The 23,024-nt window shown below is 46.6% G+C and overlaps 1 protein-coding gene across 2 annotated transcripts in view; it reads right to left on the bottom strand.

Moving 5' to 3' along the window:
• The window catches only part of HDAC7 (histone deacetylase 7), a 47,492-nt gene extending 25,563 nt beyond the window's left edge, over positions 1 to 21,929 (bottom strand). For both annotated transcript variants that reach the window (XM_043966627.1, XM_043966626.1), the window contains exons 1-2: positions 21,642 to 21,929; positions 1,576 to 1,626 (exon numbers count right to left, since the gene is read on the bottom strand). In XM_043966627.1, coding sequence (XP_043822562.1) covers positions 1,576 to 1,626; positions 21,642 to 21,660 — 70 coding nt within the window. In that variant the 5' untranslated portion in view covers positions 21,661 to 21,929. The remainder of the gene's footprint in view (positions 1 to 1,575; positions 1,627 to 21,641) is intronic.
• Positions 21,930 to 23,024: the final 1,095 nt, after the last annotated feature.

Genomic DNA, 23,024 nt, shown 5'->3' on the forward strand with positions numbered 1-23,024 from the left:
CTCCTCCATCATGTCTTATCAGATCCATAGCACTTACTCTCCGTACCACTTATCTGGCATTTTTCCTATCTTTTCCACTGGTTTCTGAGCTCTTCCCCCTACAGCATCTAAAATGGTGTCATACATATACTAGGAGAGTGGCTTTCCTTGTTACAATTTGTAGTAGGAGTCAGGCTGATATGCACCTTCTTTTGTTTTTCCCTCCCTGCCACTTCAGCACGTCTTGGTCCCTCTCTTTCTCCTACCTCTTCTCTGTGCAGATCTTGTACTCACTCAGTTCTTTCAGAAGATGAACCCCATGTTCTAACCTACCTAACACAGGATGCATTTGAAAGTGGCAAGGATTGGGGGAGTGATGATGGGACACGGACCAAGATTTCAGGTAGGTTGGGGTTGGGTGGGGTGGGGGAAATACGGGAGCATGAGACAAAACTATAGTGGAAAGATCCCTGGACTTGAAGCTAAAGGCCTGAGTTGGAGTCCTAGTCCTACCACTGGAGGCTGGGTGATCTTGGGCAAGTAACCTTTCTGAGCTTCAATTTCTTCATTTATAAAATGGGGATAACAATACTTACTCTTCCTTCTTCACAGGGTTATTGTAAAGATCAAATGAGATCATGTATGTGAAAATGCTTTATTATAAATGTCAGCTAGGTGGCACAGTAGATAGAGCACCAGCCCTGGAGTCAGGAGGACCTGAGTTCAAATCTGACCTCAGACACTTAACACTTACTGGCTGTGTGACCCTAGGCAAGTCACTTAACCCCAATTGCCTCACCAAAAATAAATAAATAAACAAACAAACAAACAAACAAATAAATAAATGTTATATATGTGTGTGCATGTGTCTGTATGCATATATAGATACTCAATAGAGAGTGTGTATGTATATATACATATATATATATACACATACACACATATATATCTATATATCTATTTTTAGTGTGTGTGTGTGTGTGTGTGTGTGTGCATGCTTAATAATATTTGGTTCTAACCCTTCCCCGGGTGTCCTACCAGCAAAAAATGGAATCCTGGGGCTTCAAGGAAATTTGTAGAGCAGGAGGCAGGGAATGGCAAGAAATGGACAAATTGTACCTAACCTCCTACACAAAGACTAAATACATGTTCCTTCCACCAAAGAGCATAGATATTACCCTTCTCCTCACCCCTCCACCCTGTCTCCTTATAAGATAAATACATGTTCCTTCCACCAAAGAGCATAGATATATTACCCTTCTCCTCACCCCTCCACCCTGTCTCCTTATAAGACTCAGCAGAGATAAGAAGAGGACCTGTCTTCTTCCTCCATTTTGAGTTCCCCTGAATTAGGGATGAGATCTAGAATAGTATATGAGAAATGGCTTTATAAACCCTCCTCTTAAGTCTTCTCCATGAAATAAGCCAGCTTTTCTCCCTACTCAACTGAAGCCTAGAATCCCACTCCCACATCTCCCTTCCATTCTCCTTTAAAGGCTTGCTTCTTCTCCTTTTCTTGTCCCTCAGTTTCCTATTCTTCCTGAACCCTGCCTATAGCACTCCCCCAATTCCCCAAGCTTGAGGTCCAACTCTTACCTGTGCCAGGGGGGCTGGGATACTGGGGGCCAGGGCTCACCTGGGTCCCATCTGCAAAGAGAGAAAGATGCAGAGAAGAAAGTAAATTTAAGAAGGGACTGTGCTTTGTCAGGGCAGAATGAAAAAAGAAAGGACCAATACTGGGGGATCTCTGGGGCTTTCTATTAATTTACCCCAGCCTCACATCAGCCTGAGCTTCCACAAACCTGGAGTTTCAGCCATCAAGAGGAGGTACCATGTCCCTTCCTTTCCTCAAATACAGATGTTGGCTGGGGGCATGTTTCGCAGCCCTCTCTCCTACCCATCCAAATGAGTTTCATCAACATAAGATCATCAAATCCAGATCTGGAAAAAACCCACAGGGGTTCTTTTCCTGAGGTTCATGAACTTATTTAAAAAACTATTTTGATAATCCCATCTGGGTATAATTTGTTCCCTTTATAATCCTATATATTTTATATTATACATTTAAAAATACTATTCTGATACCCAAGTCCTTGGCATTGTCACATGGTTCAACATCAGAAACTGGTATGGTTTCATCAGTGGAAATGACCTTAAAGAAGATGCAACCTAAGAGCCATGGGGATTTTCCCTCTGGCTTGCAGCTGAAATCTTCCCTGTGTATCATCTTCCCCATTAGAAGGTGAGGTCCTCCAGAACAGGGTCGGCTTTGCTTTTCTATCTGTGTCCCCAGCACTTTAGAACAGTGCTTTGCACATAGTAATTGCATCATTCATTCATTCTTTCTTCCATAGGCTTCATGAGACTGCCAGAGAGGTCTATGATATACAAAAGGGTTAAGAAACCCTGATCTCACCCAATCCCCTCTTTTTATGGACAAGGAACCAAAGGTGGGCACTGAAACAATCTGCCCAACATTATGCAAAGTAGGAAGTAGCAGAGATGAGATTCAAACCCAGGTCCTTTGACTCCAAATCCAGGGCTCTTTCTGTTAGCCCATTCTGCTTTCTAGCCTGGACCTGTTTGATCTAAAGTTGTTTCATGAACAGACAACTGTCCCATCCTGACAATCCTCTCCCTCCACTCTCTAAATTCTTAGAGTATCCCTTTCCTGAGACAGTAATTGTTCATCAGGGTGAGCAGCCAGAAGAGGTTCCCTCGTGTAGCTTAGAGGGTGCTAGAGGTCTGAGAATAATAACTGCTATTAGTAGAGTGCATGGCACATGCAAAGTGCTTACTTAATAAATGCTTTAGCTAGAGATCCAGAGATCTATCATTCACTCAGACCTGCAGTTTCATTGGCAGAGGAAATGCCCACCAATGCAGGCAATTTCTCAGTCTTGGAGAATAATCCAAAGAGAGTGGCTCAAGGTCACACTCTCAGTATGCATCAGAGATGGAACTAGAACTCAAGTCTTCTTGAATCTTAGGCTGGCTGTCTATCACTATTTTACCTCTCAAGCTAATAGTGATACTTATATTTGCATGATATTTAATCATACAAAGTATTTACTTTGGGGGCAGCTAGGTGGCACAGTGGATAGAGCACAGGCCCTGGATTCAGAAGGACCTGAGTTCAAATCCGGCCTCAGATACTTAACACTTACTAGCTGTGTCACCCTAGGCAAGTCACTTAACCCCAATTGCCTCACACACACACAAAAAGAATACAAAGTATTTAATTCTCTGGATCCTCACAAGGGGGATATTATAAGTATTATTTTCCTCGTTTTACAGATGAGGCAAATGGGGCTCAGCGATGTTAGGTGACTTGCTAAGGTCCCACAGTAAGTAGGTGGCAAAGTCAGATTTAGAGCCCAGATTTAAAGCCTGGTATGCTATGTTTGGAGGATATGGCTGAAGTAAAAATGCTAGTCATAGTGGAGGCTAGAGAACTAGACCCTGAGAAAGCTGGAGATAAGTCAGAGAGTGTGTAAGAGCTAGAAGAAGGGAAGTGAGGTTTAAATGGCAGGGCAGGATAGAACTGGAGCTACTGGGGAGAGGACCCTTGGCCCAGGGCCACCTTTCACTGACCTTGCCATCCCCTCTGAGGAGGCCCATTGCCCTCCCCACCTTCCCTGCTGAAATGATAATCCCTCCCTGGCATGGGTTATTTTTCCTAAGCTATTGGACCCAGCCACTTCATCTTAGTGCCTGGAGTCTACAGGGTCCTCACGTTGGAGCACAGCCCAAAAGTCATTCAGACTTGGCATTTGAGATCTTTTCTAGATAAAGGAGACAAGAGAACGGTAGGGAAGAATGAGGCAGAGGCAAAGGTCTGTGTGCAGGGGAGAGGTGTTGGAAGGGGCCAAAGCCAGTGAAAGAACTTAAGGAAAAGAATGATAAGAACAGCATACCCCAGGCCCCACTTCTAACTGTCATCTTAAATTCAGCCCTGAGGCTGAAGTCTAGGGAAAGGTTATCGAGGAGGGGCACAGAGGATAATTGGAAAGGTACCAGAGGTTCTAAAATTCTTTGACCAGAATGAGTGGATGTTGTAACTTCTTGCCTTCCCCAAAGTAAAATTGCTCAGCTCAAGCGTAGAGAAAGGGCAAGAGAGGTGGGAGAGGTCAACGGAACTTAGGAAAGAGCAAGAAGAAATGGTGCCTAGGTGAACACCCTCAAGCCATCTGAGTGCCACTTAAAGAGGCAGGGGAGATATTGTAAGAAAGCCAACTGGCTAACACTGCTTTGTTTTGGTTTGGCTAGAGAACAGAGAACTCCCTGAGGGCACCTTACTATGTAGGGGGTGGGGAGCTCAGGACATAAGAGGGTATAGAAACACATCTACCCGTTCACTGTCCCCTCTCTCTCATTTTCATTCACTTGTTCAGCCTCCCAAACACACCAAAAGCATTCCTGACTGCTGGGTCTGCTCTTCTCCCTGCCTATTCATCCTTCAAAGCCCAACTCAAGTACCACCTTCTCTTTAAAACCTTCTTTGACCACTTCAGTACAAATTGATCTCTTTTCTTCCTGACTTCCAAGAATCTCAATGACTTCCCATAGAAGCTATGTAGCATGAGTTGGGGCACTTAGCCATGCATTAGTATTGTGTTCTTTTTAATCCACTCCTTTTGTCTCCCTATCTGGATTTTAAGCTTCTCTCAGAGATTGAATTTTACTGCCTCCTAAAGTTCCTGCCACAGTGTAGGGCTAGGGGGCTACCGTTAGCAGATGCCCAATAATTATTTGTTCACACTCCTTCTAGCCCCCTGCTCTAAGATCAGCATAGACCTTTAGAAGTTGGCATTTTCTCTGGCAGTGTGAGTAGATGCCCCTCCCCAGGTGACAGTTCTCCCACTCTGAGATCTACCAAGACCTCCATTTTTCCAAACAAGCTATATCCCCCACTCCCTATCATCTCCCCTCACCCCAGAAAATTAGGTAAATGCCCATGGCTCTCCAAGTTTCTTGAAAGACAAGCCAAATCAAATCGATATCCATCCATAAGGATATCCCTCCATCCTTAGCTCTAGCTCTGTGGAGTACGCTCAGTCACCAATCAGTCTCTCTCAGCTACTCCTCCACTTTGTCCCAGCCCAACCACACCAGGTCAGTGACTGTCTCCAGCTTTGATGCCCTGGAATTCAGCCAGACTTCCCTGAGCTCCTGCTCAAGCCTGACCCTACACATCAGGCAACATGCTTTCTCTCTAGGGAGGAAAAGAATCAATGGCCCTGAACTCTGAAGTGTTTGTTACTGGGTTTGAAAAGGATGTTTTCCGACGACCTGGGTTATAAACAACACTCAAAAAAGCCCTTTGTGCTGGCAACTAGAGCTGCTTTTCTGAAAGCAATTCCTGGTGAAATCATTTGGCCTCCCTGAACGTTGTGCTCAGTTAGGAAGCCTGAAGCCATACTGGCACAGAAAGGGAACCTCGGCAGACACCTCTTTCCCTTTGTCACCTAGGGGAGAAACAAAGGCCTGGAGTGGAAAAACAAGTCATTTAAGGTTTTGAAGTATAAGACAGGACCAGAATATAAACACTGATCCTTAGTCTGGTGGTGAATTGGGGATACCTTGCTCTTTTATCATCTCCAAAGAATTATTGTCACCTGTGGTTGGGAAGAACTGAAACAATGAGCAAAGAAGAGAATAAATGGAAATACCCAGGGGATGAGAAAAATGGAGGTGGTAGGCTGAGAAAAAGGTAGGGCCGAGTAAGGAGTGAAGTATGGCCAACCCAGCTAATCATAGCAACCTGTGGCAGGAGAATCTTCTGTCTCCAAGGATACTTCCTTTTATCTTCCTTTTTCTTTCTTCCTCTTATAGGGTCCCAAAGACGAACCTCAATTCCTCTCTTTGGAGAGCTGGGACCTCAAAGTGTCTAGGTCTTACTGAGGTTGTACCCACTGAAACACCCAACTTACCCCACAATTAATGTACCTACCAACCCCAGCCTCCTTAACCCTTGTCATCATTTTAATCTCCAGTGCCTGATTTGTCATCCAAGTCTCTGCCTTAGCTTTACTCACTCAGCAGTTCAGAAGTGAGGAAGCTATTAGAGAAAAAAAACCACTATACTAACATGAACAGTCAGCCGGGGAGCATCAAGAACTTGCCCGTGCTCTTGGTCTCTATGTGGTCAGCTGGTTTTCTTACAGGCTGTGTTCCACACCAGACATATCACTGACTGCACTCTATGGTGCATATCGGATGAATATCTCAGCTCTTTTCCTATGTCCCAAGCCATCAATCAATCACACCTTCCCTTTTTTCCCCAGCCAACTAGGAGGGAAGGGGGCAGGGAGACCTGGAATCACAGAGGTGCTGCCCCCATAACCAAGGGAGGGGAGAGAAAGCAGACCTAAGAGGCAAGAGTTTTGGCCCTACATCTCTGATTGAATAGCCCTTCCATCCCTCTTGGAACTCATTTTCATTTTTTCATTGGAAGAGGTCTAAGAGGTAAGATTTGGAGCCGGAGGGTACCTTAGGAGCTATCTAGTCCAATCCATCATTTTATAAATGAAGAAACTGAAGCCCAGAGAAATTAAGTGACTTGCCCAAAGTCACATAGATAGTGACAGTATCTTCTGATTTCTAATCCAATAAATATCATACCATACCATGTTGGCTCGTTAATATTTCCCCGCTGGAGCTAGAATAAAAGCAAGAAATCTCAGGCATGAGCTGGTTTCCAGAAGGATTCAGAAATCCTGCCTCCCAGGCCTGTGTGACAGTAATACAGGAAATTAAGGGATAGTCTGTGCTAAGAAAGGGGCTATTCTTCCTGCAATAGGACAAAGGGTGGGAAGAGAGGTGAAGAAACAGATAATAACCTCTAGAAGTCTTTGTCTTTCATGGGGAAGTTTTGTTAATATTTAGGCTGAGGATTTTCACTTTTTGCTGTGCAATCTTCTAAACTCAAAGGGCCAGGAACTGTTAGGGAAACTTCTTATCACTTACAACCCGACCCCTTAAATGGTCATTTGCCAGCTTCTTCTACCACCTGGACCTGTCTGCTACCACTCCACCTGGTTCCATTGCTTTCCATCTTTGCTTCTGTCTCTGTGTGTTCTGCCTGCTTTAGCCCCCCTACTCCAGTCTCTCTTCGTCGCCTCTATTTTATCCTTATTCAATTTCCCCCTCCCCTTCCCAACCTGTTTCATTCTTCTCCCTAACTCTGTTTCCATTTCTCTTCACTATCCTCCACATTCTGTACCCATCTGCTCTCCCTTTTCACCCCTGAACCCTCTACAACTTCTCTCTGTGCACACCACAGTCACCCCAGTGTAGACCCTCATCATCCATCTCCTGAACCACTCAATTTTCCTTATACATGCTACATTCCAGTAAAACTGACCCACTTGCTTTCCTTGTGAATTATATTTCCTGCCTTGGCCAACTGCCGTGGACAAATATATGGCTGAAGGTTGAGAGCAGAGTGAAAATGGGGAATAGAATCTTAGAATTTAGTGCTAAAAGAGGACAGATCTAGACTAACCACTTTATTTTATTTTCTTCTTATTTTTTTCATTTTGCATTAAATTTTATTTTTTCCAGTTGGCAAAAATCTGCCTTCTCTCTCACCATCACTCTCCTCACCCCACACAAATTAAGAAAGAAAAGCAAAACCCATATTGCAAACGTATAGTCAGACAAAACAAATCTTCTCATTGGACATATGAGAAAAACATCTCATTGGGTACTCTGAATCCTTCACCTCTTGGTGAGGAGGTGGGTAGCATGGTTCATCCCTAGTGCTCTGAAATAGTAACCACTTAATTTTAGAGAAGAGTCAAATAAAACTCAGAATATTCAAGTGATTTAAAGGCAAACAGGACATTCTTGCCCATAAAAATAATTTTTTCATTTTTTTTATTCTCAGTATAGTGTCTAATACATACTTGGCAATTAATTAATAAACGTAAGCTTAATTTATGAGGTGAATTAAAGCATATTTGTGGCAAATTAGCTAGATGGCGCAGTAGGGAGAGTGCCAGAACTGGAGGCAGGAAGATTCCTCTCCCTGAGTTCAAATCTGTCCTCAGACACTATTTCTTTGACCCTGGGCCAATCACTTAACCCTGTTTGTCTCAGTTTCCTCATCTGTAAAATGAGCTGGAGAAAGAAATGGCAAACCACTCCAGTATCTTTGCCAAGAAAACCCCAAATGGGGTCATGAAGAATTGGCCATGACTGAAAAAACAACTTTAAAAAGGGACGAAATATAGGAATAGATTTTGAACAATTCAGAACAATTGATGATCAATCAGTCGATTAATAAGCATTTATTAAGCACCTATATGTGCCAAACACTGTGCTAAACACTGAGAATACAAAGACAAAGACCATCCCCGCTCTGGAGGAGCTCACAGTCTAATGGAGGAGACAGTGTGCAAAGATACAAAAAAGACATAGACAGGATAGACTGAAGATAATAAATAGAGGCGAGGCCCTAATTTTCTGCTGAACAAGTAAGCCAGCTTTCAAGGCTCTGGTAGGGTCACGAGACAGTGAAGCAGTGGGAAATACAGGGTTGGGAGTGATACCACTTTTGGCGGTGGTAGGAGGGGGCTGTCAGAGATAGTCCCCATGTCTACCCTGGTTCTACTACATGGAACCTCAAATTAGCACTTTGGGGGTGGGGGTCGGGACTGGTTTATCTATGCCTTCTGACGCTTTCATACTTAGTATGAGGGTTTTTGTGTTAGTCATCAAGGAGAGTCAGCACCTCTGACAGTGGGGCAGAAGAGGGTCCAGGTGGGCTGGCATCCCACACTATAGGGACATTTTTAACCTGTCAGCAGGAGTGAAGCATCTGTAGAGGTTGGGTGTAGAAAGGGATCATGCTAACTGCATCCATGGCAAAAGAGTTGAATCACACTCCTGCCCAGGAGAAGGGTCAGGCTGAGCCAGACTGAGACAAGGCTGGGAAACTGTGGCAGGCAGGTAAGGCAGTAGCTTTCTCCCACTGTGGGTTGTTGTACCCTACCCCGCTATGGGCCAGCCACCTTTGAGGCAGCCGCAAGATAGTTATTTTTAGCCCGTGACACCTGGGTATTTTGCTACCTCAGGATGTCCGGTTTGGAGCCTCTTTCTGGGAATCCCACATTGCCGCTGTTGTAAACAGCCCCACGAGGCCAGCAGTGTCGGCTGGGAGCCTGCCCGGCCTCTTCTTTTTGCTCCCGCTTAGGGTGAGTCAAACAGGAAGTGGCTGTAACCATGACAGTGGGAGAGAGAGCTCCATGGGGGTGGGAGAAAGGCCTCCTTGGCTCCTTGCCCCCTGGCATCAATTAAGCAAGCATTTATCAGTCAACAAGCGTTTATTAAGTGCCTACTATGTGCAAGCCTATGTGTGAGGTGCTGGGGGGTACAACTGTAAAGAAAGAAATAATACTTACTCTTAGAAAACTTATATTCTAACAGGAGAGAGAAGTACATATATAAAAATATGCAGAAGATAGAGAGAACAAATATAACAGTTAAATACTGTGTAGTTTAGGAGGATGACACTAGCAGGTCATGAATGGGGGGAAGCGGGGGAGGGATCAAGAACGCAAATCAATCCTATTGGCAGCAAGTGCTGGGAGCTGCCCAGTCTGCATATGCCAGGGACAGTGAAGCTGCCAAGCTCGAGTCATTGAGCCCTAGGGAAAATCAGGATGCTGTAAAGGCTAAGGTCAGGGACATCAAGGAGATGAAAGCAAGCCAACGATGCGGTCAATCCCAAACACGAAAAACAGGGTCCTTCGAAAGTGGTATTATTATCTCCATTTTACAGATGAGGAAATTGAGGCAAACAAAGGATAAGTGACTTAACTAGAGACACACAGCTAGTAAGAGTCTGAGGCCAGATTTTAATTTCCCTATTTCCTACTGCCTTTGAGCCACAGATTTTCACCCAGTGAGTTGGGGGCCTGGAACAAAGGATAGGAAACACAATGTTACTTTCTATGGGTATTCAGGATGAGAGGCCTTAATCTGGGCTTTTTCCACACGGAGGACTCTGGAGCCACAGCCTTCTGGGAAGTATTCTTGAGATTTCTCTTCTCCAAAATACCCAGAGTTCTTACCCTGACAGAACTTTCCCCAAATGGTTCTGTCCCATAAGCTAGATACCTTTGAGGTCCTTCCCGTTTTTAAAGATCTCCAGGGGGCAGTCCATATTCTCCCCTTCTGGCCACACTACAGCCATGAGCTGGGGTTTGCAGTGATGTCTACTTAAACATGTTTACTATTTTAATCATGTTTTGGGTGCGTGAGTGTCAAAACCTGTCCCTGGTCAAAAGGAAATGAACAAGCCATTTTCAAAGAAGATTTGCAAACTATCAACAACCATTTGAAAGGCTGCTCCAAATCACTAATAATAAGAGATATGCAAATTAAAACAACTCTGAGGTTTCCTTCCCTTCACACCCAGCAAACTGGCAAAGATGATAAAAGATGGAAATAGTCAATGTTGGAGGGGCTGTTGGAAGACAAAACACACTGATACACAGCTGATAGAACTGTGAATTGGTCCATTTTGGAAAATAATCTGGAAATATTCAAGAAAAGTCACTCAACTCTTCAGGCTCTTTGACCCAGAGATCCTACCACTTTGACCAAGGAGGTCAAAGGCAGAAAGGTCTTCTGTATACCAGAATATTCATAGCAACACCTTTTTGTGGTAGGGAAAACAAAACAAAACAAAACAAAACAAAACAAGGCAAAACCACAAAGCAAAACACTGGATGCATCCTCAACCTCATCAATTAGGAAATTGCTGAATAACTGTGGTAGAATGTAATGGGTCATTACTGTGCACAGAAACATGGGAAGATTTGGATTGAAAGGACAGAATGAAATAAACAGAAATTTAAAAAAGGAAAAAAAATAGAGTGATTAGAATAATGTAATTGAAAAGAACAAAAAAATGTTAAACTGAACATTGTGTAACCATAATTAACAAGCTTAACCTTGGAAAAGAGATGAAGAAATGGACCTCCCTCCTCTGAACAGATAGGTGGGGGACTGCTGGTGCAGGCCGGTGCATACAATATCACTATGTGAGGTTGGCTTTGATTAATTCTTTTTCTTTGTTACAAGAGAGGGCTCACTGGGTAGGGGATGGTATGACTGACAATCAAAACAAAACAAAACATTAAAAAATCTGTTTAAAGCTATCTGATATGACTATGATGTAAAAACAAAATTTGAAAACTTGTTTTTTAAAAAAATCTGTTTAAATCTATTCAATATTACTGTGATATAAAAACAAGATAAAATAGAACTTTTAAAAAAATCTGTTTAAAGCTATTTTACTTTTTTATTCCTCTCTTATATCAAGGATATATCCACTCACCTCTACAAGCAGGCCTCAAGTGAGCCAATCTGGAGAATCAATCCTAGGGTTTGAAGTGGAGAGGGTCCTTAGAGATCATCTAGTCAAACTATCTGGCATTTAGGGACCTTATTGTAGAAATGAGGAATCAAGGAGTGGCTTGCCTAGGGTCACAGAATCACAGAGTTGGAAGTGACCTCAAAAGGTACCTTGTGGGGGGCAGCTAGGTGGCGCAGTGGGTAGAGCACCGGCCCTGGAGTCAGGAGGACCTGAGTTCAAATCTGGACTCAGATACTTGACACTGACTAGCTATGTGACCCTGGGCAAGTCACTTAACCCCAATTGCCTTACAAAAGAAAAAAGAAAAAAAGGTACCTTGTGGACTCATATCTGAATAAGAATGGCTCTCTGCAATACCCCAGACCAGTGGTCATCCAGTCTTTGTTTGAAGACTCCTGGGATTTGCAAGGGGGGGGGGGGACACACACCTACTAATTAACAACAGGGTCCATTTTATTTTAGGATGGTTCTAATTGTTGGGAAGATTTTTATTACAATAAGCCTAAGTTATTCCTTATTTTATTTTTTACCTTTCCCATGAGATTGTGAGCTGGCATGCATGATCAGTCACAATCACTCCTTGAAGTTTCTAAATTGTTCTAGGAGACTGTACTTGGGAAGTGGAAGGGGATTAATTGTCACACAGGTTGGTCCCTCTGAGTTCAGTGTTCCTTCCACTACATCACGTTATCTCCTACTTATTGGACTTGCTCCTGCCTGAAGAAGCTTATAGCCTTAGTATATTTTTGAAATCCTTTAAATATGACTTGCTTTGTCTTGGTTTTACAGCTCCTGCAGATCTCCTGATTACTGGGTTTTTGGCTCTATTTTGAACTGCCTGCTTTGCTCTAAGACTTTAGTATTTCTGTCTTCTTGGTATGGGTCTGTCTCCCTAGATTCCGACCATCCTCATTTAGGCCCAGACTCTCCACCTTGCCTTGATGGTGCCTGCTCATAGCCCAAGCTTGCCTGATCCTTCTAGCCTAACTTAGCTCTTCCAGTCCTAATTCCTAGCCCAGCATCCACAGTCCGATGCCTCCCCAACACTGCCTAGAACAAAATCTTCCTACCTCCCAGATTTGTGCCTAAGAACCAACATGTTTCTAGATCTGCTTGGGGGAGGTGCCTCCCACTCCTTGTCTCAAGTCATGAGACAGATGTATCCTGCAGTATACCCTAAGCAGGGGATGCTGGATGGTTGGCAAAGGTAGCCATACAATGGATTTGGAAGTTAGGTACACATCCCAGTTTTGCCATTTTTTACTCCCAGTTCAAACTTGGACAAGTGACTGTACCTCTCTGGGCCCTAGTACCTTATCTGTGCAATTAGGGAGACTACTACTAGTTGACCTCTGACCATCAATAGGGTACCCGGGGCTAGAAACACAGTTCAACAAACATTAGTCACTCCCCACCTACACGCTTCCCACCATACCCATGCCCATTGCACCCCTGACCCCCAACTTCATGGTAGAGGGAAGAGACATTTGTCACTGTAGGAATCTTGCTTCATCCTGGGACCTGGAAGTAGATGGTGATGTCTGAGGCCAAGCGACCTCTCTGGGGACGTGGCTCCCAGGCCCTGTGCCAGTAATGGTGTCACGGAGCAGCAAGAAACAATGAATGCTGGCACTCAAATATAACGGTGGTGTGAATTAGGATGGCTCTTTGTTTCTAGTTAGAAGCCAAAGTACTCCATCTCAAACCACAGCCTGATTTTTTTATTCCTCTGCCTATTGTCCTAAGAGATCGGCCGAAGCTGGACCCAAAATATTCTTCATGTTATCTCTTCCTTTTCCTGAACCATACAGGAGAATACTTCTAGGGGTCCACTGTCAGGCATTCCATCACACCTTACATTACCTTATCGATGGCTAGACTGGGCTACTAACTAGCTTTCCTTCTTCCTTAAGTAGATGATGGCAAACCAATATTCCTAGGATGACAGGTAGCATTTCCACAGGCTTGGTCACTGTTGTTCTCTCCTTCCACTCAGAAAAGGAAAAAAAAAGGAAAAAAAAAAGAGTATAGCTCTCACCACAGGCCACTGAGCAAATAAATTGGCCTCTGGGCTGGTCATTCTCTCATTTGCATATTCCAGTATCTCACATACCTATACAAAGTTCTTCTTGGTGTCTAACTTCAGTAAGGGTTTCTGCTACTGGTAGGGTTTTCCTTTCTCTCTTCTTAGGGAAGTCTCAGGGTTCTCTCATCAGAATTACCTGGTTTGTAAGTTCTTGGGGACTGTATTCCCTAAATCTACATTTACATACCTATGAGCTCAGCAGAGTGCTAGGCATGCAGTAGACACCTAGGATGTCTTCTGACTCTAATAGCTCATGTACTGAGAAATGTTTTATGCTACTTTCAGGGCCTCTGTGCTGGAAATACTCGAGACTGACATCAGCGGCCTCATTTCTCTTCTGTCCCATGTTCATAGCATGTTTGAGCTGGAAGGGTCTCTTTTCGGGGCTGCCAAGGAAAGAGTTCCCGAATTGCTTACAGAGATAGCACTCCAAGTTGAGGCTATTCCATTCCTGGACCTTCCCCAGAATGAGACAGCAGCCAACCTGCTTCCCAGATCCAGGTGGTTGACCCCTGGCTGACTTGGAAGACCCGCTTCATTAGGAAAGGCTGGAGGATTGGGGTGAGAGAAAATTTTGGATCCACAACAAAACTTCTGGCTGCTGACGTACCTGCTTTCCCAAGTCCCTCATGGGTGGAGGAGCCTGGCTTGAGGAACTTGGCCTACTTCTCCCTATGTAGAAAAGCTGAGTGAAATTGTGAGTCGTCCCTTGTCTCTGTCCCCCCTTACTACCCCTAAGTCCTAATCTACAACCACTTCAGTCCAATGTTCCCTTCCAAGGGTAACCTGTTCTGGGTTGCCCCCTAGGAATCTGCTCATCTCTTGACTGGCAAAAGCCAAGAAACTCCCAAGGTTATCCCACATTTCCCTCCAAGTCTAGGTAGGGCAACTTTTCTCCTAAGCAATACTGATAGATAAGCACAGGTGAGGGGTTAATGTTAGAAATCAGATGAGGTTCCTGAGCCCCTTTACATTCTCCAAGGCCTAAAAAGGAGATTCCACACCTTTCTTCAGTCACTCCTTCCTTAGAGGCCCTATCAACTGTGAGATGCAAACAAGTGTTTCCTGAAGTGTAAATTCCCTTCCTTCAAGGACCAGGAGGGGCTTAGGCATCCAGCCCTGGGATGGTGGGGGACAGGGGTAACAAGGCTACTTGTCAGTATCTCCACAGTGACTCACTCCTAGGTCTCAGGGGAAACACAGGGCTGGGGCAAACAAAACTTAATCTCCACCCCCCACCTCCATGCTGCCAGCCTCCACATTTGCTAACTGAAACCCAAGTCGTTCTATTTTTAACTCTCAGGCTCCCCCTTGTCCGGGGCTCTTTCCCCCACCCCCAGTGCTACCAGCCCCGTCATTCTGAGAGCACATTTCCGAATCCGAGACACCCTAGGTAGCTGATGCTAGTGCTTATGAGGTCTAGGCTTAAGGGACCTGAGACTCTTAACAAAACAACAGCCCTGTAACTATACTCCTGAATTCCCCCACCCCAGACTTTCTGAAACTGTAGCCCCTAGCCCACCCCATAACCCCCTAGCATCCTAGGAGTTATCTGGGGTCCCGCACACCAGACGGTCTACCGTAGGGGTGAGAGTCTGGCTTCTGGGAGCGTCAGGAAAAAACAAAGAAAGGCTCTGGAGGGCTGAGTTACCTGGCAGCTAAGATGGGAATAGTATACCTGAACTGCACCAAGCTATAGGCTCCTGTGGACAGGTCTCTGGTTGTTTAATCTTTCTGATAATCTACAACGGTTGATCTCTTTGGGGTCCCTCCTACCCAGTGCAGGGAGTAGGGTAAGAGGAAATGGAACAGGATAGGAAGTCAGGGCAAGCCAGTGAAGCCCAAGGCTTATCTAGGCCCTTTATTATCACTCTAGCCCCCTGCCCTAGAATCTGCCAAGGAGCAAAGGATGGCCCCCAAAGATCAGAGGCACAGGAGATAAGCAAGCACTTGTGCTCTGGGGGGGGTTGCACGGGAGGTCTGAGAGTAGGAACACATTCTTCCAGCCAATCTGATGTGGGAATGAAAGACACAAAGGCTGGGGTTGAGAAGTCAGAAGACAGAGAGAGTGGATGAGAGGATGTTGGAGGTTGGTAACACAGAATGAGCTCCAATCTAACCCTAACAGAAATTATGGTACAAAGCAACTGACCTGTCCAGGGATGGGTATGAGGCCCAAGCAGCAACAGGTTTTCATTTCGCTTATGGAAGCCTTAATTAGACCAGCTACCCCCTGACACTGGTAGGCCCACACAACTTAGCAACCAATGGCTCCACCATTCTCCAAGAAAGAAACAAGAATTGGAACGGACTAGAAGTGTGGTCTGACTCTGGCTCCCATCTACCCTCTCTTCTCTCTGGCCTGGAATCCCTGGGCTAGTTTGGTCTTATCTTTGGCCCTGTCCTATATTTCAGACTATGTTTCTTCTTCCCGACCTAACCCTGGTGTTTAGTTCCAAAGTCTGTCTCTGGTCCTGTCCCTTCTTTCTGGATCTTGAGATTCTCTCTGGTCCTATCTTCTCAATGGTCACGGTGCCTCTCCCTCATCCTGTCCCTCTTCTCTGGTTATTTCCCTTTTAGGCAATATTTCCTGTACAAGATGCTAGGTGAGGGTTTAAACCTTATAGTATCCCAGAAACACTGAAGAGGAAGCAGAAAGAGCCAGGCTGGGCCCCAAGAGAGAGGGACATGGCTCACAGGGACTCTCTGTGGCTTGATTGGAAGAAAGAGAAGGGGGTAGTAGGGAAGTAAGGCTGAAAAGAAAGGCTACCTCCACACCACCATTCAATACACAGTACCTGAGAAGGGAGGCTCATGAAGGATAGGCACTTAGATGCCACGAGGACCAAGCCTTATCTGGTCTCTCCCTTCCTTTTGGCTGACCTGCACCCCTCCTCCTCAGCCCCACGCCTACCTCCCCAGATTTCCTCCTTACACATGAACTAAATCAGTCTCTCAGCCCAACCCTATAGCCTGGCACACGAGGTTTTTGAGCGGGCAGCTCATCTCCTGTACCAGGACATGGTCCCTCATACTCTCCAGCAGCTTCTTGGGATCGAATAAGGAGCACTACTCCATGTATGCCTCAAGTCAGCTCAGCCCATCGGCCAGATGTGGCCTGGGAAGGAGATGTGCAGGCGGATGCCTAACTATACCCCACATAAAAAGACAGAAAACATCAGGCACAGTAGCTCTGAACGAGGAAAAACCATTTGAGCTATGAGTTTCCACAAGGTTCCTGTCGACCAAGTAGGCTCCCCCTGGACTAGGATGAATTAAAAAGCCTCCTGGGTCTGAAGTGGGACTCGAAGTCAGGGCAAAGGAGATGAGACGATGACAGGCCTAGATGGTTGTCCAAAGAGCCCAGCATCAGCATCATCGCCCACCGTGACCAGAGTGTGTGCGCATACATAGATACCTACAATCCCTGCCCAAGCACCAAGCCATGCTGGGTTCTATAGTGCAAAAGGGTATCCATTCTAATTCAGGCTGAGGAACCTTGGGCAAGTCATTGAGTGCTCACAGTCCTTATACTAACTTCCTTAAAGGAAGACAGGACTTTAAATCTGGCCTTACACACTTAGTCTCCACCTCAGTTTCCCCAACTATAAAACGAGGATTATAATAGCTCCCAGACCCCAGGGTGCTTGTGGGGATCAAAGGAGATAATATTTGTAAGGCACTTAGCACAATGCTTGGTACATAGTTGGTGATTTTAAAATGTTTATTCCCTCCTCCACCCCAACCCCATATTCATGTCAATTACTCTTACTTATTAAAGATAGTAGTATTCTCTTCTCAGCCCTGTCACTCGCTACTTGCATAAGCCTGGCTAAATCACTTAATCTCTTTAGGCCTAGGTTTTCTCATCTGTGAAAGAAAGACCTGGATTATATGATCTCTAAGGTCCTTTCCAGCTTGAAAATGTTGAATCCTTGATAACACATCCTTACACTTTGGCATGCATTCTGCAAATAGGCACACACCTGTCCCCTCACATGTCTGCAAATCCCTCAGAGACCGTGCTACATAGCCCAACATATATTCCATGCATGTGCATGGAATTAACACATATAAACACACAAGGATATGTGTTTCACATGTACCATCTCAGCACTCCTCTCATACCAACAAACATATACTTGCATCCGTCTATCTTTATACGAACATATTGACACAACTAACATATTGCTTGCATACACCTACCAACATACACCGGTCTGAATTTATTCTGCCACTTGGCACTGGTCCAAGACCACAAACATTTCATTCTAATGAGGCTCCCTCTACCTCAACTGCTCTAGTCAGAGAAACATACCTGCCCATCTCCTACTTCATTGCACTTTGGAGAAGAACTCAGCAAGGAAAATGGGCTTGGAGCTGGAAACCCTGGTGGTACATTCAGTGCTTCTGACCTCAGCTTAGCAATCAAGATGGGAAGGAGACAAGGAGAGACAGAAAAGGATGGAGGAAGCAGGAACTCAGGTTGCCCGGACTTCCTCCTATCACCTCTTTGTTGGGAAAAGGTGTCCCCATTCTTTGGTGATCTAAGCCCATGTTTTATATTTTCTAGTTTCCCTCAATTTTACCCCTGCAATCCAAGGAAATAGACAAACCTAAAGGCAGGAGTGCCTACCAAACCATGGCTTGCCATTTCTCCCAAATTCCTGCCCTTCCTCTGTCCCTGCCAAACTCATGAATACTCCAATATCTTCTTCTAGGGTTTCCAATATTATATCTGTGACCTGAGGGTTAGGATTTGGTGGGATGTAAAGGTTTTTTGCTCCAATACTTGTTACACTAAGGAATGAGCTGTCTGGGGGCATTTCCCAGTGGCCCAGACCCCTGCATCCCTTTGGAAAAGTTACCACAGAAACAAGGGAAAATATTATAAGGAAGCACAATACCCGGCTAAGTCACCTGCTGACCCAGCTTCCTGCTGTGTTGGCCCTTCCAGTCCCACTGCCTTGGGCCCCCCTCTTCCCTCCTCCCTCTAGCATCAGCCTGGGCCTCCCACTGATGTCCTCCCTCTGCCTGCTTCCTGGGGGGGATGGAGGATGGGCACAGTACCAAGCCAACATCCCCACCCCCTATACCCCTCTAGATCCACATAACAACAGTAGCAATGTCCCTAATATCAAGCCCCCCACCCCTTATCCCCCCTCACAGGAAATCTAAGCTTCCTGTCCCAGAGGAAGTGCCCCATCTAGTGAACAGATTCAATACACACACACCCAGCCATAGGGCCTTGAAGACTGGGCAGATCTCCCCCCAAAGGCCTAACTTTATCTCCTGCTCCTAAACTATCCCATTACATGGCCCCCTCCTCAATCCCCAGTCAAGAATATGACTGAGGCCACGCTAGAGCTGTGGAGAGGGTGAGCAGAAAGGGCACAGGACAGGCTGATCAGGATCTGGGCCTGGGGAGAAGCCAAGGAAGAGAAGGGAAGATGAACACAGGAGGACTGGACTGGGGATGAGAAGGCAGCAATGGTGTAGGAGCTGAGTCCCTGGCCTGGGAGTCAGCAAGTTTTAGTCCTAACCCTGCCACCCTCTGACTGATGGTGTAAGGATGAGTGAGTCCCTTCATCTCCTCAAGTCTCAATTTCCTTATCTGTCAAGTGAAGAGGTTTAACTACTAGATGACCTCTAAGGTGCCTTTTCTAGCTCAAAAATTCCATGATTCTGTTATTGTGAGCAGGCGAGTTGACCCTGGCCTAGCTTCCCTTCCATTCTTCTAGATTCTCTTCTGAGGAATGTTTCTAGGAATGTTCCTGGGCCTTCACTGTGACTGCGCCATGAAGATCATCACTCCTCCCAATTCCTGCTTCCCTAGCACAAGAGATTCCCACTTCCTGGGCTTGCAGTGTAAGAGAGGTTGAATTCCCCAGTCCTGTCCTTCCTGAAGGCCCAAGTCAAGAACAATAGGGTTAAAGAATCCCCATAATAGCACTGAACTAGACACTGGAGTTGAGATTAGCCTGGCTGATTCTAGCCTCCTTTGCATCAAAAGCAATTAGCCCAAGTTTTTCTCCCAGTTTTACTAATGGGGAAATTAAGGCACAAAGTTAAGTGATAGTCACTTAGGAAGGTTAAGAAGGTAGAATTGAAGAAAAGTCTTCCTGACCATCCTTGGCATCCCCATTCAAGGCTTGGTTGCCATAAACAAAATTTTGCTAGTGCCTACTATGTATAACACTATGTGCTATTTCCCCTACCTGACCCCCCTACACACACACACACACACACACACACACACATCACAAAAATTGTAAGCTCCTCAAAGTCAGGGACTATCTTTTGCCTTTCTTTGTATCCTAGCACTTAAAACAGTGCCTGACACATAGTAGGTGCTTAATAAATGCTTATTGACTGACAAAAATATGACACACAGTCAACCCTGAAAATACATGCACACAACCCAATGATGGATTTGTTCACATTCACAGATAATCTTAAACAGTCAATAAAATACCAGACTGAGGAGGCCCATCCTGGGTATATCACTATGGGATAACTCTGACACTGACAGCCCCCATCTGGGGCTAAAGGACAGTGAGAGAATCTCTGTTAGCCAGAATCCTGAATTCCTACTGTGGCCTCACTGGGTGACATCCCATTAGTGCAGTTCTGTTCTGTGCCTTCCTGGGTCAGAAGTAGACAATGTTCCAAGGCCCCCAGTCACTGGGGAGGCTGTGAAGGGGGTGGTGGTAAATCGTATTACATAATAGAAAGGCAGACAGGACAAGGAGACAAAGTGAAGGATATGGGAAGAACTCCAAGACAGGCTGAAGGAGACTAGCTTCAGGGCTGAGGAGGAAAGGTACTAAGTGGTGAGGAATGAGAATCCCTCAGGGGAATCCTGGACCACAATGGAGCTCAGGCTATTTGGGAATCTTGCTGGGAAACTGCAAGAAGAGAGGCTCATCAACTTGCAGAAATCCTAAGAAGGCTCCTAGGTTTATACCACAGGCAGATTTAGGGCTTGAAGATGACTCCCTAAAGAAACCGAATTCCCAGAAGACCCAGGTGCTAGATTCAGTGCCTCACTCCTATCAAATAAATTAAAAGGAAAAGCACAGCATCAAAGTCTCAGACAGATAGGGTAGGGGGGTTGGAATAGACAGTTTCTTGATGGAGAGGGGGAAAGGAGAGGGTGACCACTGAGGCAAGAAGGATGGGCAACAGACGGGCGGGGGATGTGAATTTTGTTGAGGAACGGTTGTGCAGGGGATTATATACTGAATGGAACTCAAGGAAAAAAAAATATATATGAGGAGCTCAGCTGAGTTAGGCCTGAGGAAACTCTCCCATTCCCTTTGCAGACCTTCCCCGCCTGAAAACACTGTGTTCTGGAAGGAAATGCAGCTGTCTGTCTATGGCCCCAGCAGCGGAGCCTCTAGTCTTCTGGTGCAGACTCAACCCCACTCCAACTCCCCCATCCCCCAAATACAACTTGTTATTCTCCACCTGCTTTGCCCCAGAACCTATCAGGGGGTGCCTCCACTTCTCACTTTCTGACGCGGGTCTCTAAACATTAATGAATATGATGGGGGGGGGGGAGGGTTGGGGAAGGCTAAGGGTCTTAAGAAAGCTCTCTCATGCCCTAATTCCTCCGGCTTTCAGCTTCGGGTTCAACTAGATGCTCTCAGAGGTGCCTCTAAAAGTCTATAGCTGTACCCCACATCGCAGGGGGGGGTGTGCCCTGGTCCCAGGGCCAATGGCCTAGGGGGAGATGATGTCTTACTCAGGGAAAGCACCGCAAGACAAATGCCCGGCACGGGTGCACCGCCCGGCCCCCCTACACGGCTCCCTGGACGGGCCTGGCACTCCCTCCGCAGGCTCAGGAGTGGGGGATGTGGGACTCGGGGCAGCAGGGCGCAGGGAAGGCAGCCCGTGGGCCTCCCTCCTCTGGTTTGTTGCTACCCCAGGGGCGGGCCAATGTGGGAGCCCCACGGCCCTAGAACCGGCCCCGACCTGAGCTAGCCCCGCCGTGGGGCCCAGAAGATCCAAGGGCCCCGACCGTGGAGGAGAGGGAGGGAGGAAAGCGCAGCGCCAGCTTTGCGCCCAGCTGCACTGGGGGGCCCGCGGGTTCGGGGTGCGGTGGGGGGCCGGGACCGTGCCAACGCAGGGCAAGGAGGAGGAGGCGGGGACCCGGGGCCGGGCCGGGGCGGGCGATGTACTCACCAGCACCGGGTCTGTGCATCCAGGGGCCGGGGCCCTCAGAGCGGGGGGCTCATGGTGGGAATCGGGGCGGGCACGGGGGGTCGGGGGCGCCGGCCTCACATCCCCCGAGGCACCAAAGGCTGCAGAGAGTCAGCGAGACCGGGAGAGGAAGGGAGGGGGCCGGGAGGGGGAGGGCCCTGGCAGCGGGGCCGTCCGGGTAGGATGACAATGGAAGGAAATGCTTTATCTGAGTCTGAGAGCGGGCCAAGGGGGAGGGGAGGGGAGGAGAAGAGAAGGGAGGAGAGGCGAGGGGAGGAGAGGGGAGGGTGCACACAGCCAGCCCAGCCCCGAGAAGCCCAGCGCAGCCCAGCCCAGCCCAGCGCAGCCCTGCGGAGCCCAGCCCAGCACAGCCCAGCGCCGCGCGGGTCCACACACAACCCAGACACAGGCGCCACACCGAGGCACGAAACAGACATACACAGCTCAGAGACTCGTCGCGCAGAGACACACACACAGCAGAAACGGACAATTCTTACAAAGCCGAGAAGGCATGACACCCAAAGACAGCTGACTAAGACAGCACAAAAATCAGTCCCAGACGACACAAATACACCGAGAGGCAGACGCCCAAACCCACACAGATGTGACACACACAAAAAGAAAGCAGTCCGCGAAAACAGAGGCGCTCAGATGCATACATAAACGCCCAGACTCATATCCACATATATAACATACACACCCATACTTCAATAGGCAGAAATAGATAGACACCTGCAGAGAAAGAGAGAAAAATAGATGCATATATACACATCCAGACACACGGTAATTTACAGGCAGAGTCCCACGGTTGGAATTCCAGTTACACACATAACTTTGCAGGAGAAAAGTTTCAAGATCTGATTTGAATCACTGCCTACCCCTTTGAATCACCCCCCACCCCCTTCCAATCTTCCTGTCTTTGCTAGGGGGAATAGAAGGGAATTGCCTGATCCTATAAAAAGAAAAGGGGGTCACAACAATGTTTATTTTGAAAGTTTTGGATTGTTTTTTTAAAAAAGGAATTTCCCAAGGGATTTCCTTCCCTCCTTCTTTCTCCTTCCTCTCTTCTCATTCCTCCCCCTCCAATTCCAGTTCCCCCCTCCACCCTCCCTGTCCCTATGAGTCAAACTTCAGCAATGTGCCCAGTGTCTCCCAGTGCATTACAGCGGATTGCAGAAATGTTCCCATCTGTGAGTCGGAATGCAGCTGCCTCTAGTCCTCCCTCCCCTAATAAATCTAGGGCAGGGATAGCCTGTTCACAGAAACTCCTAACCCCCTCTCCAGACTGGAAGTGGAGGTCAGAGTCAGGGGTCAGGGGTCAGGAGCTAAGGACCTCCCTGCTATTCTCTGTTGGCCATTGGCTGG

Source organism: Dromiciops gliroides, chromosome 5 (assembly GCF_019393635.1).
Source record: "Dromiciops gliroides isolate mDroGli1 chromosome 5, mDroGli1.pri, whole genome shotgun sequence".
NCBI classification, from domain to species: domain Eukaryota; kingdom Metazoa; phylum Chordata; class Mammalia; order Microbiotheria; family Microbiotheriidae; genus Dromiciops; species Dromiciops gliroides.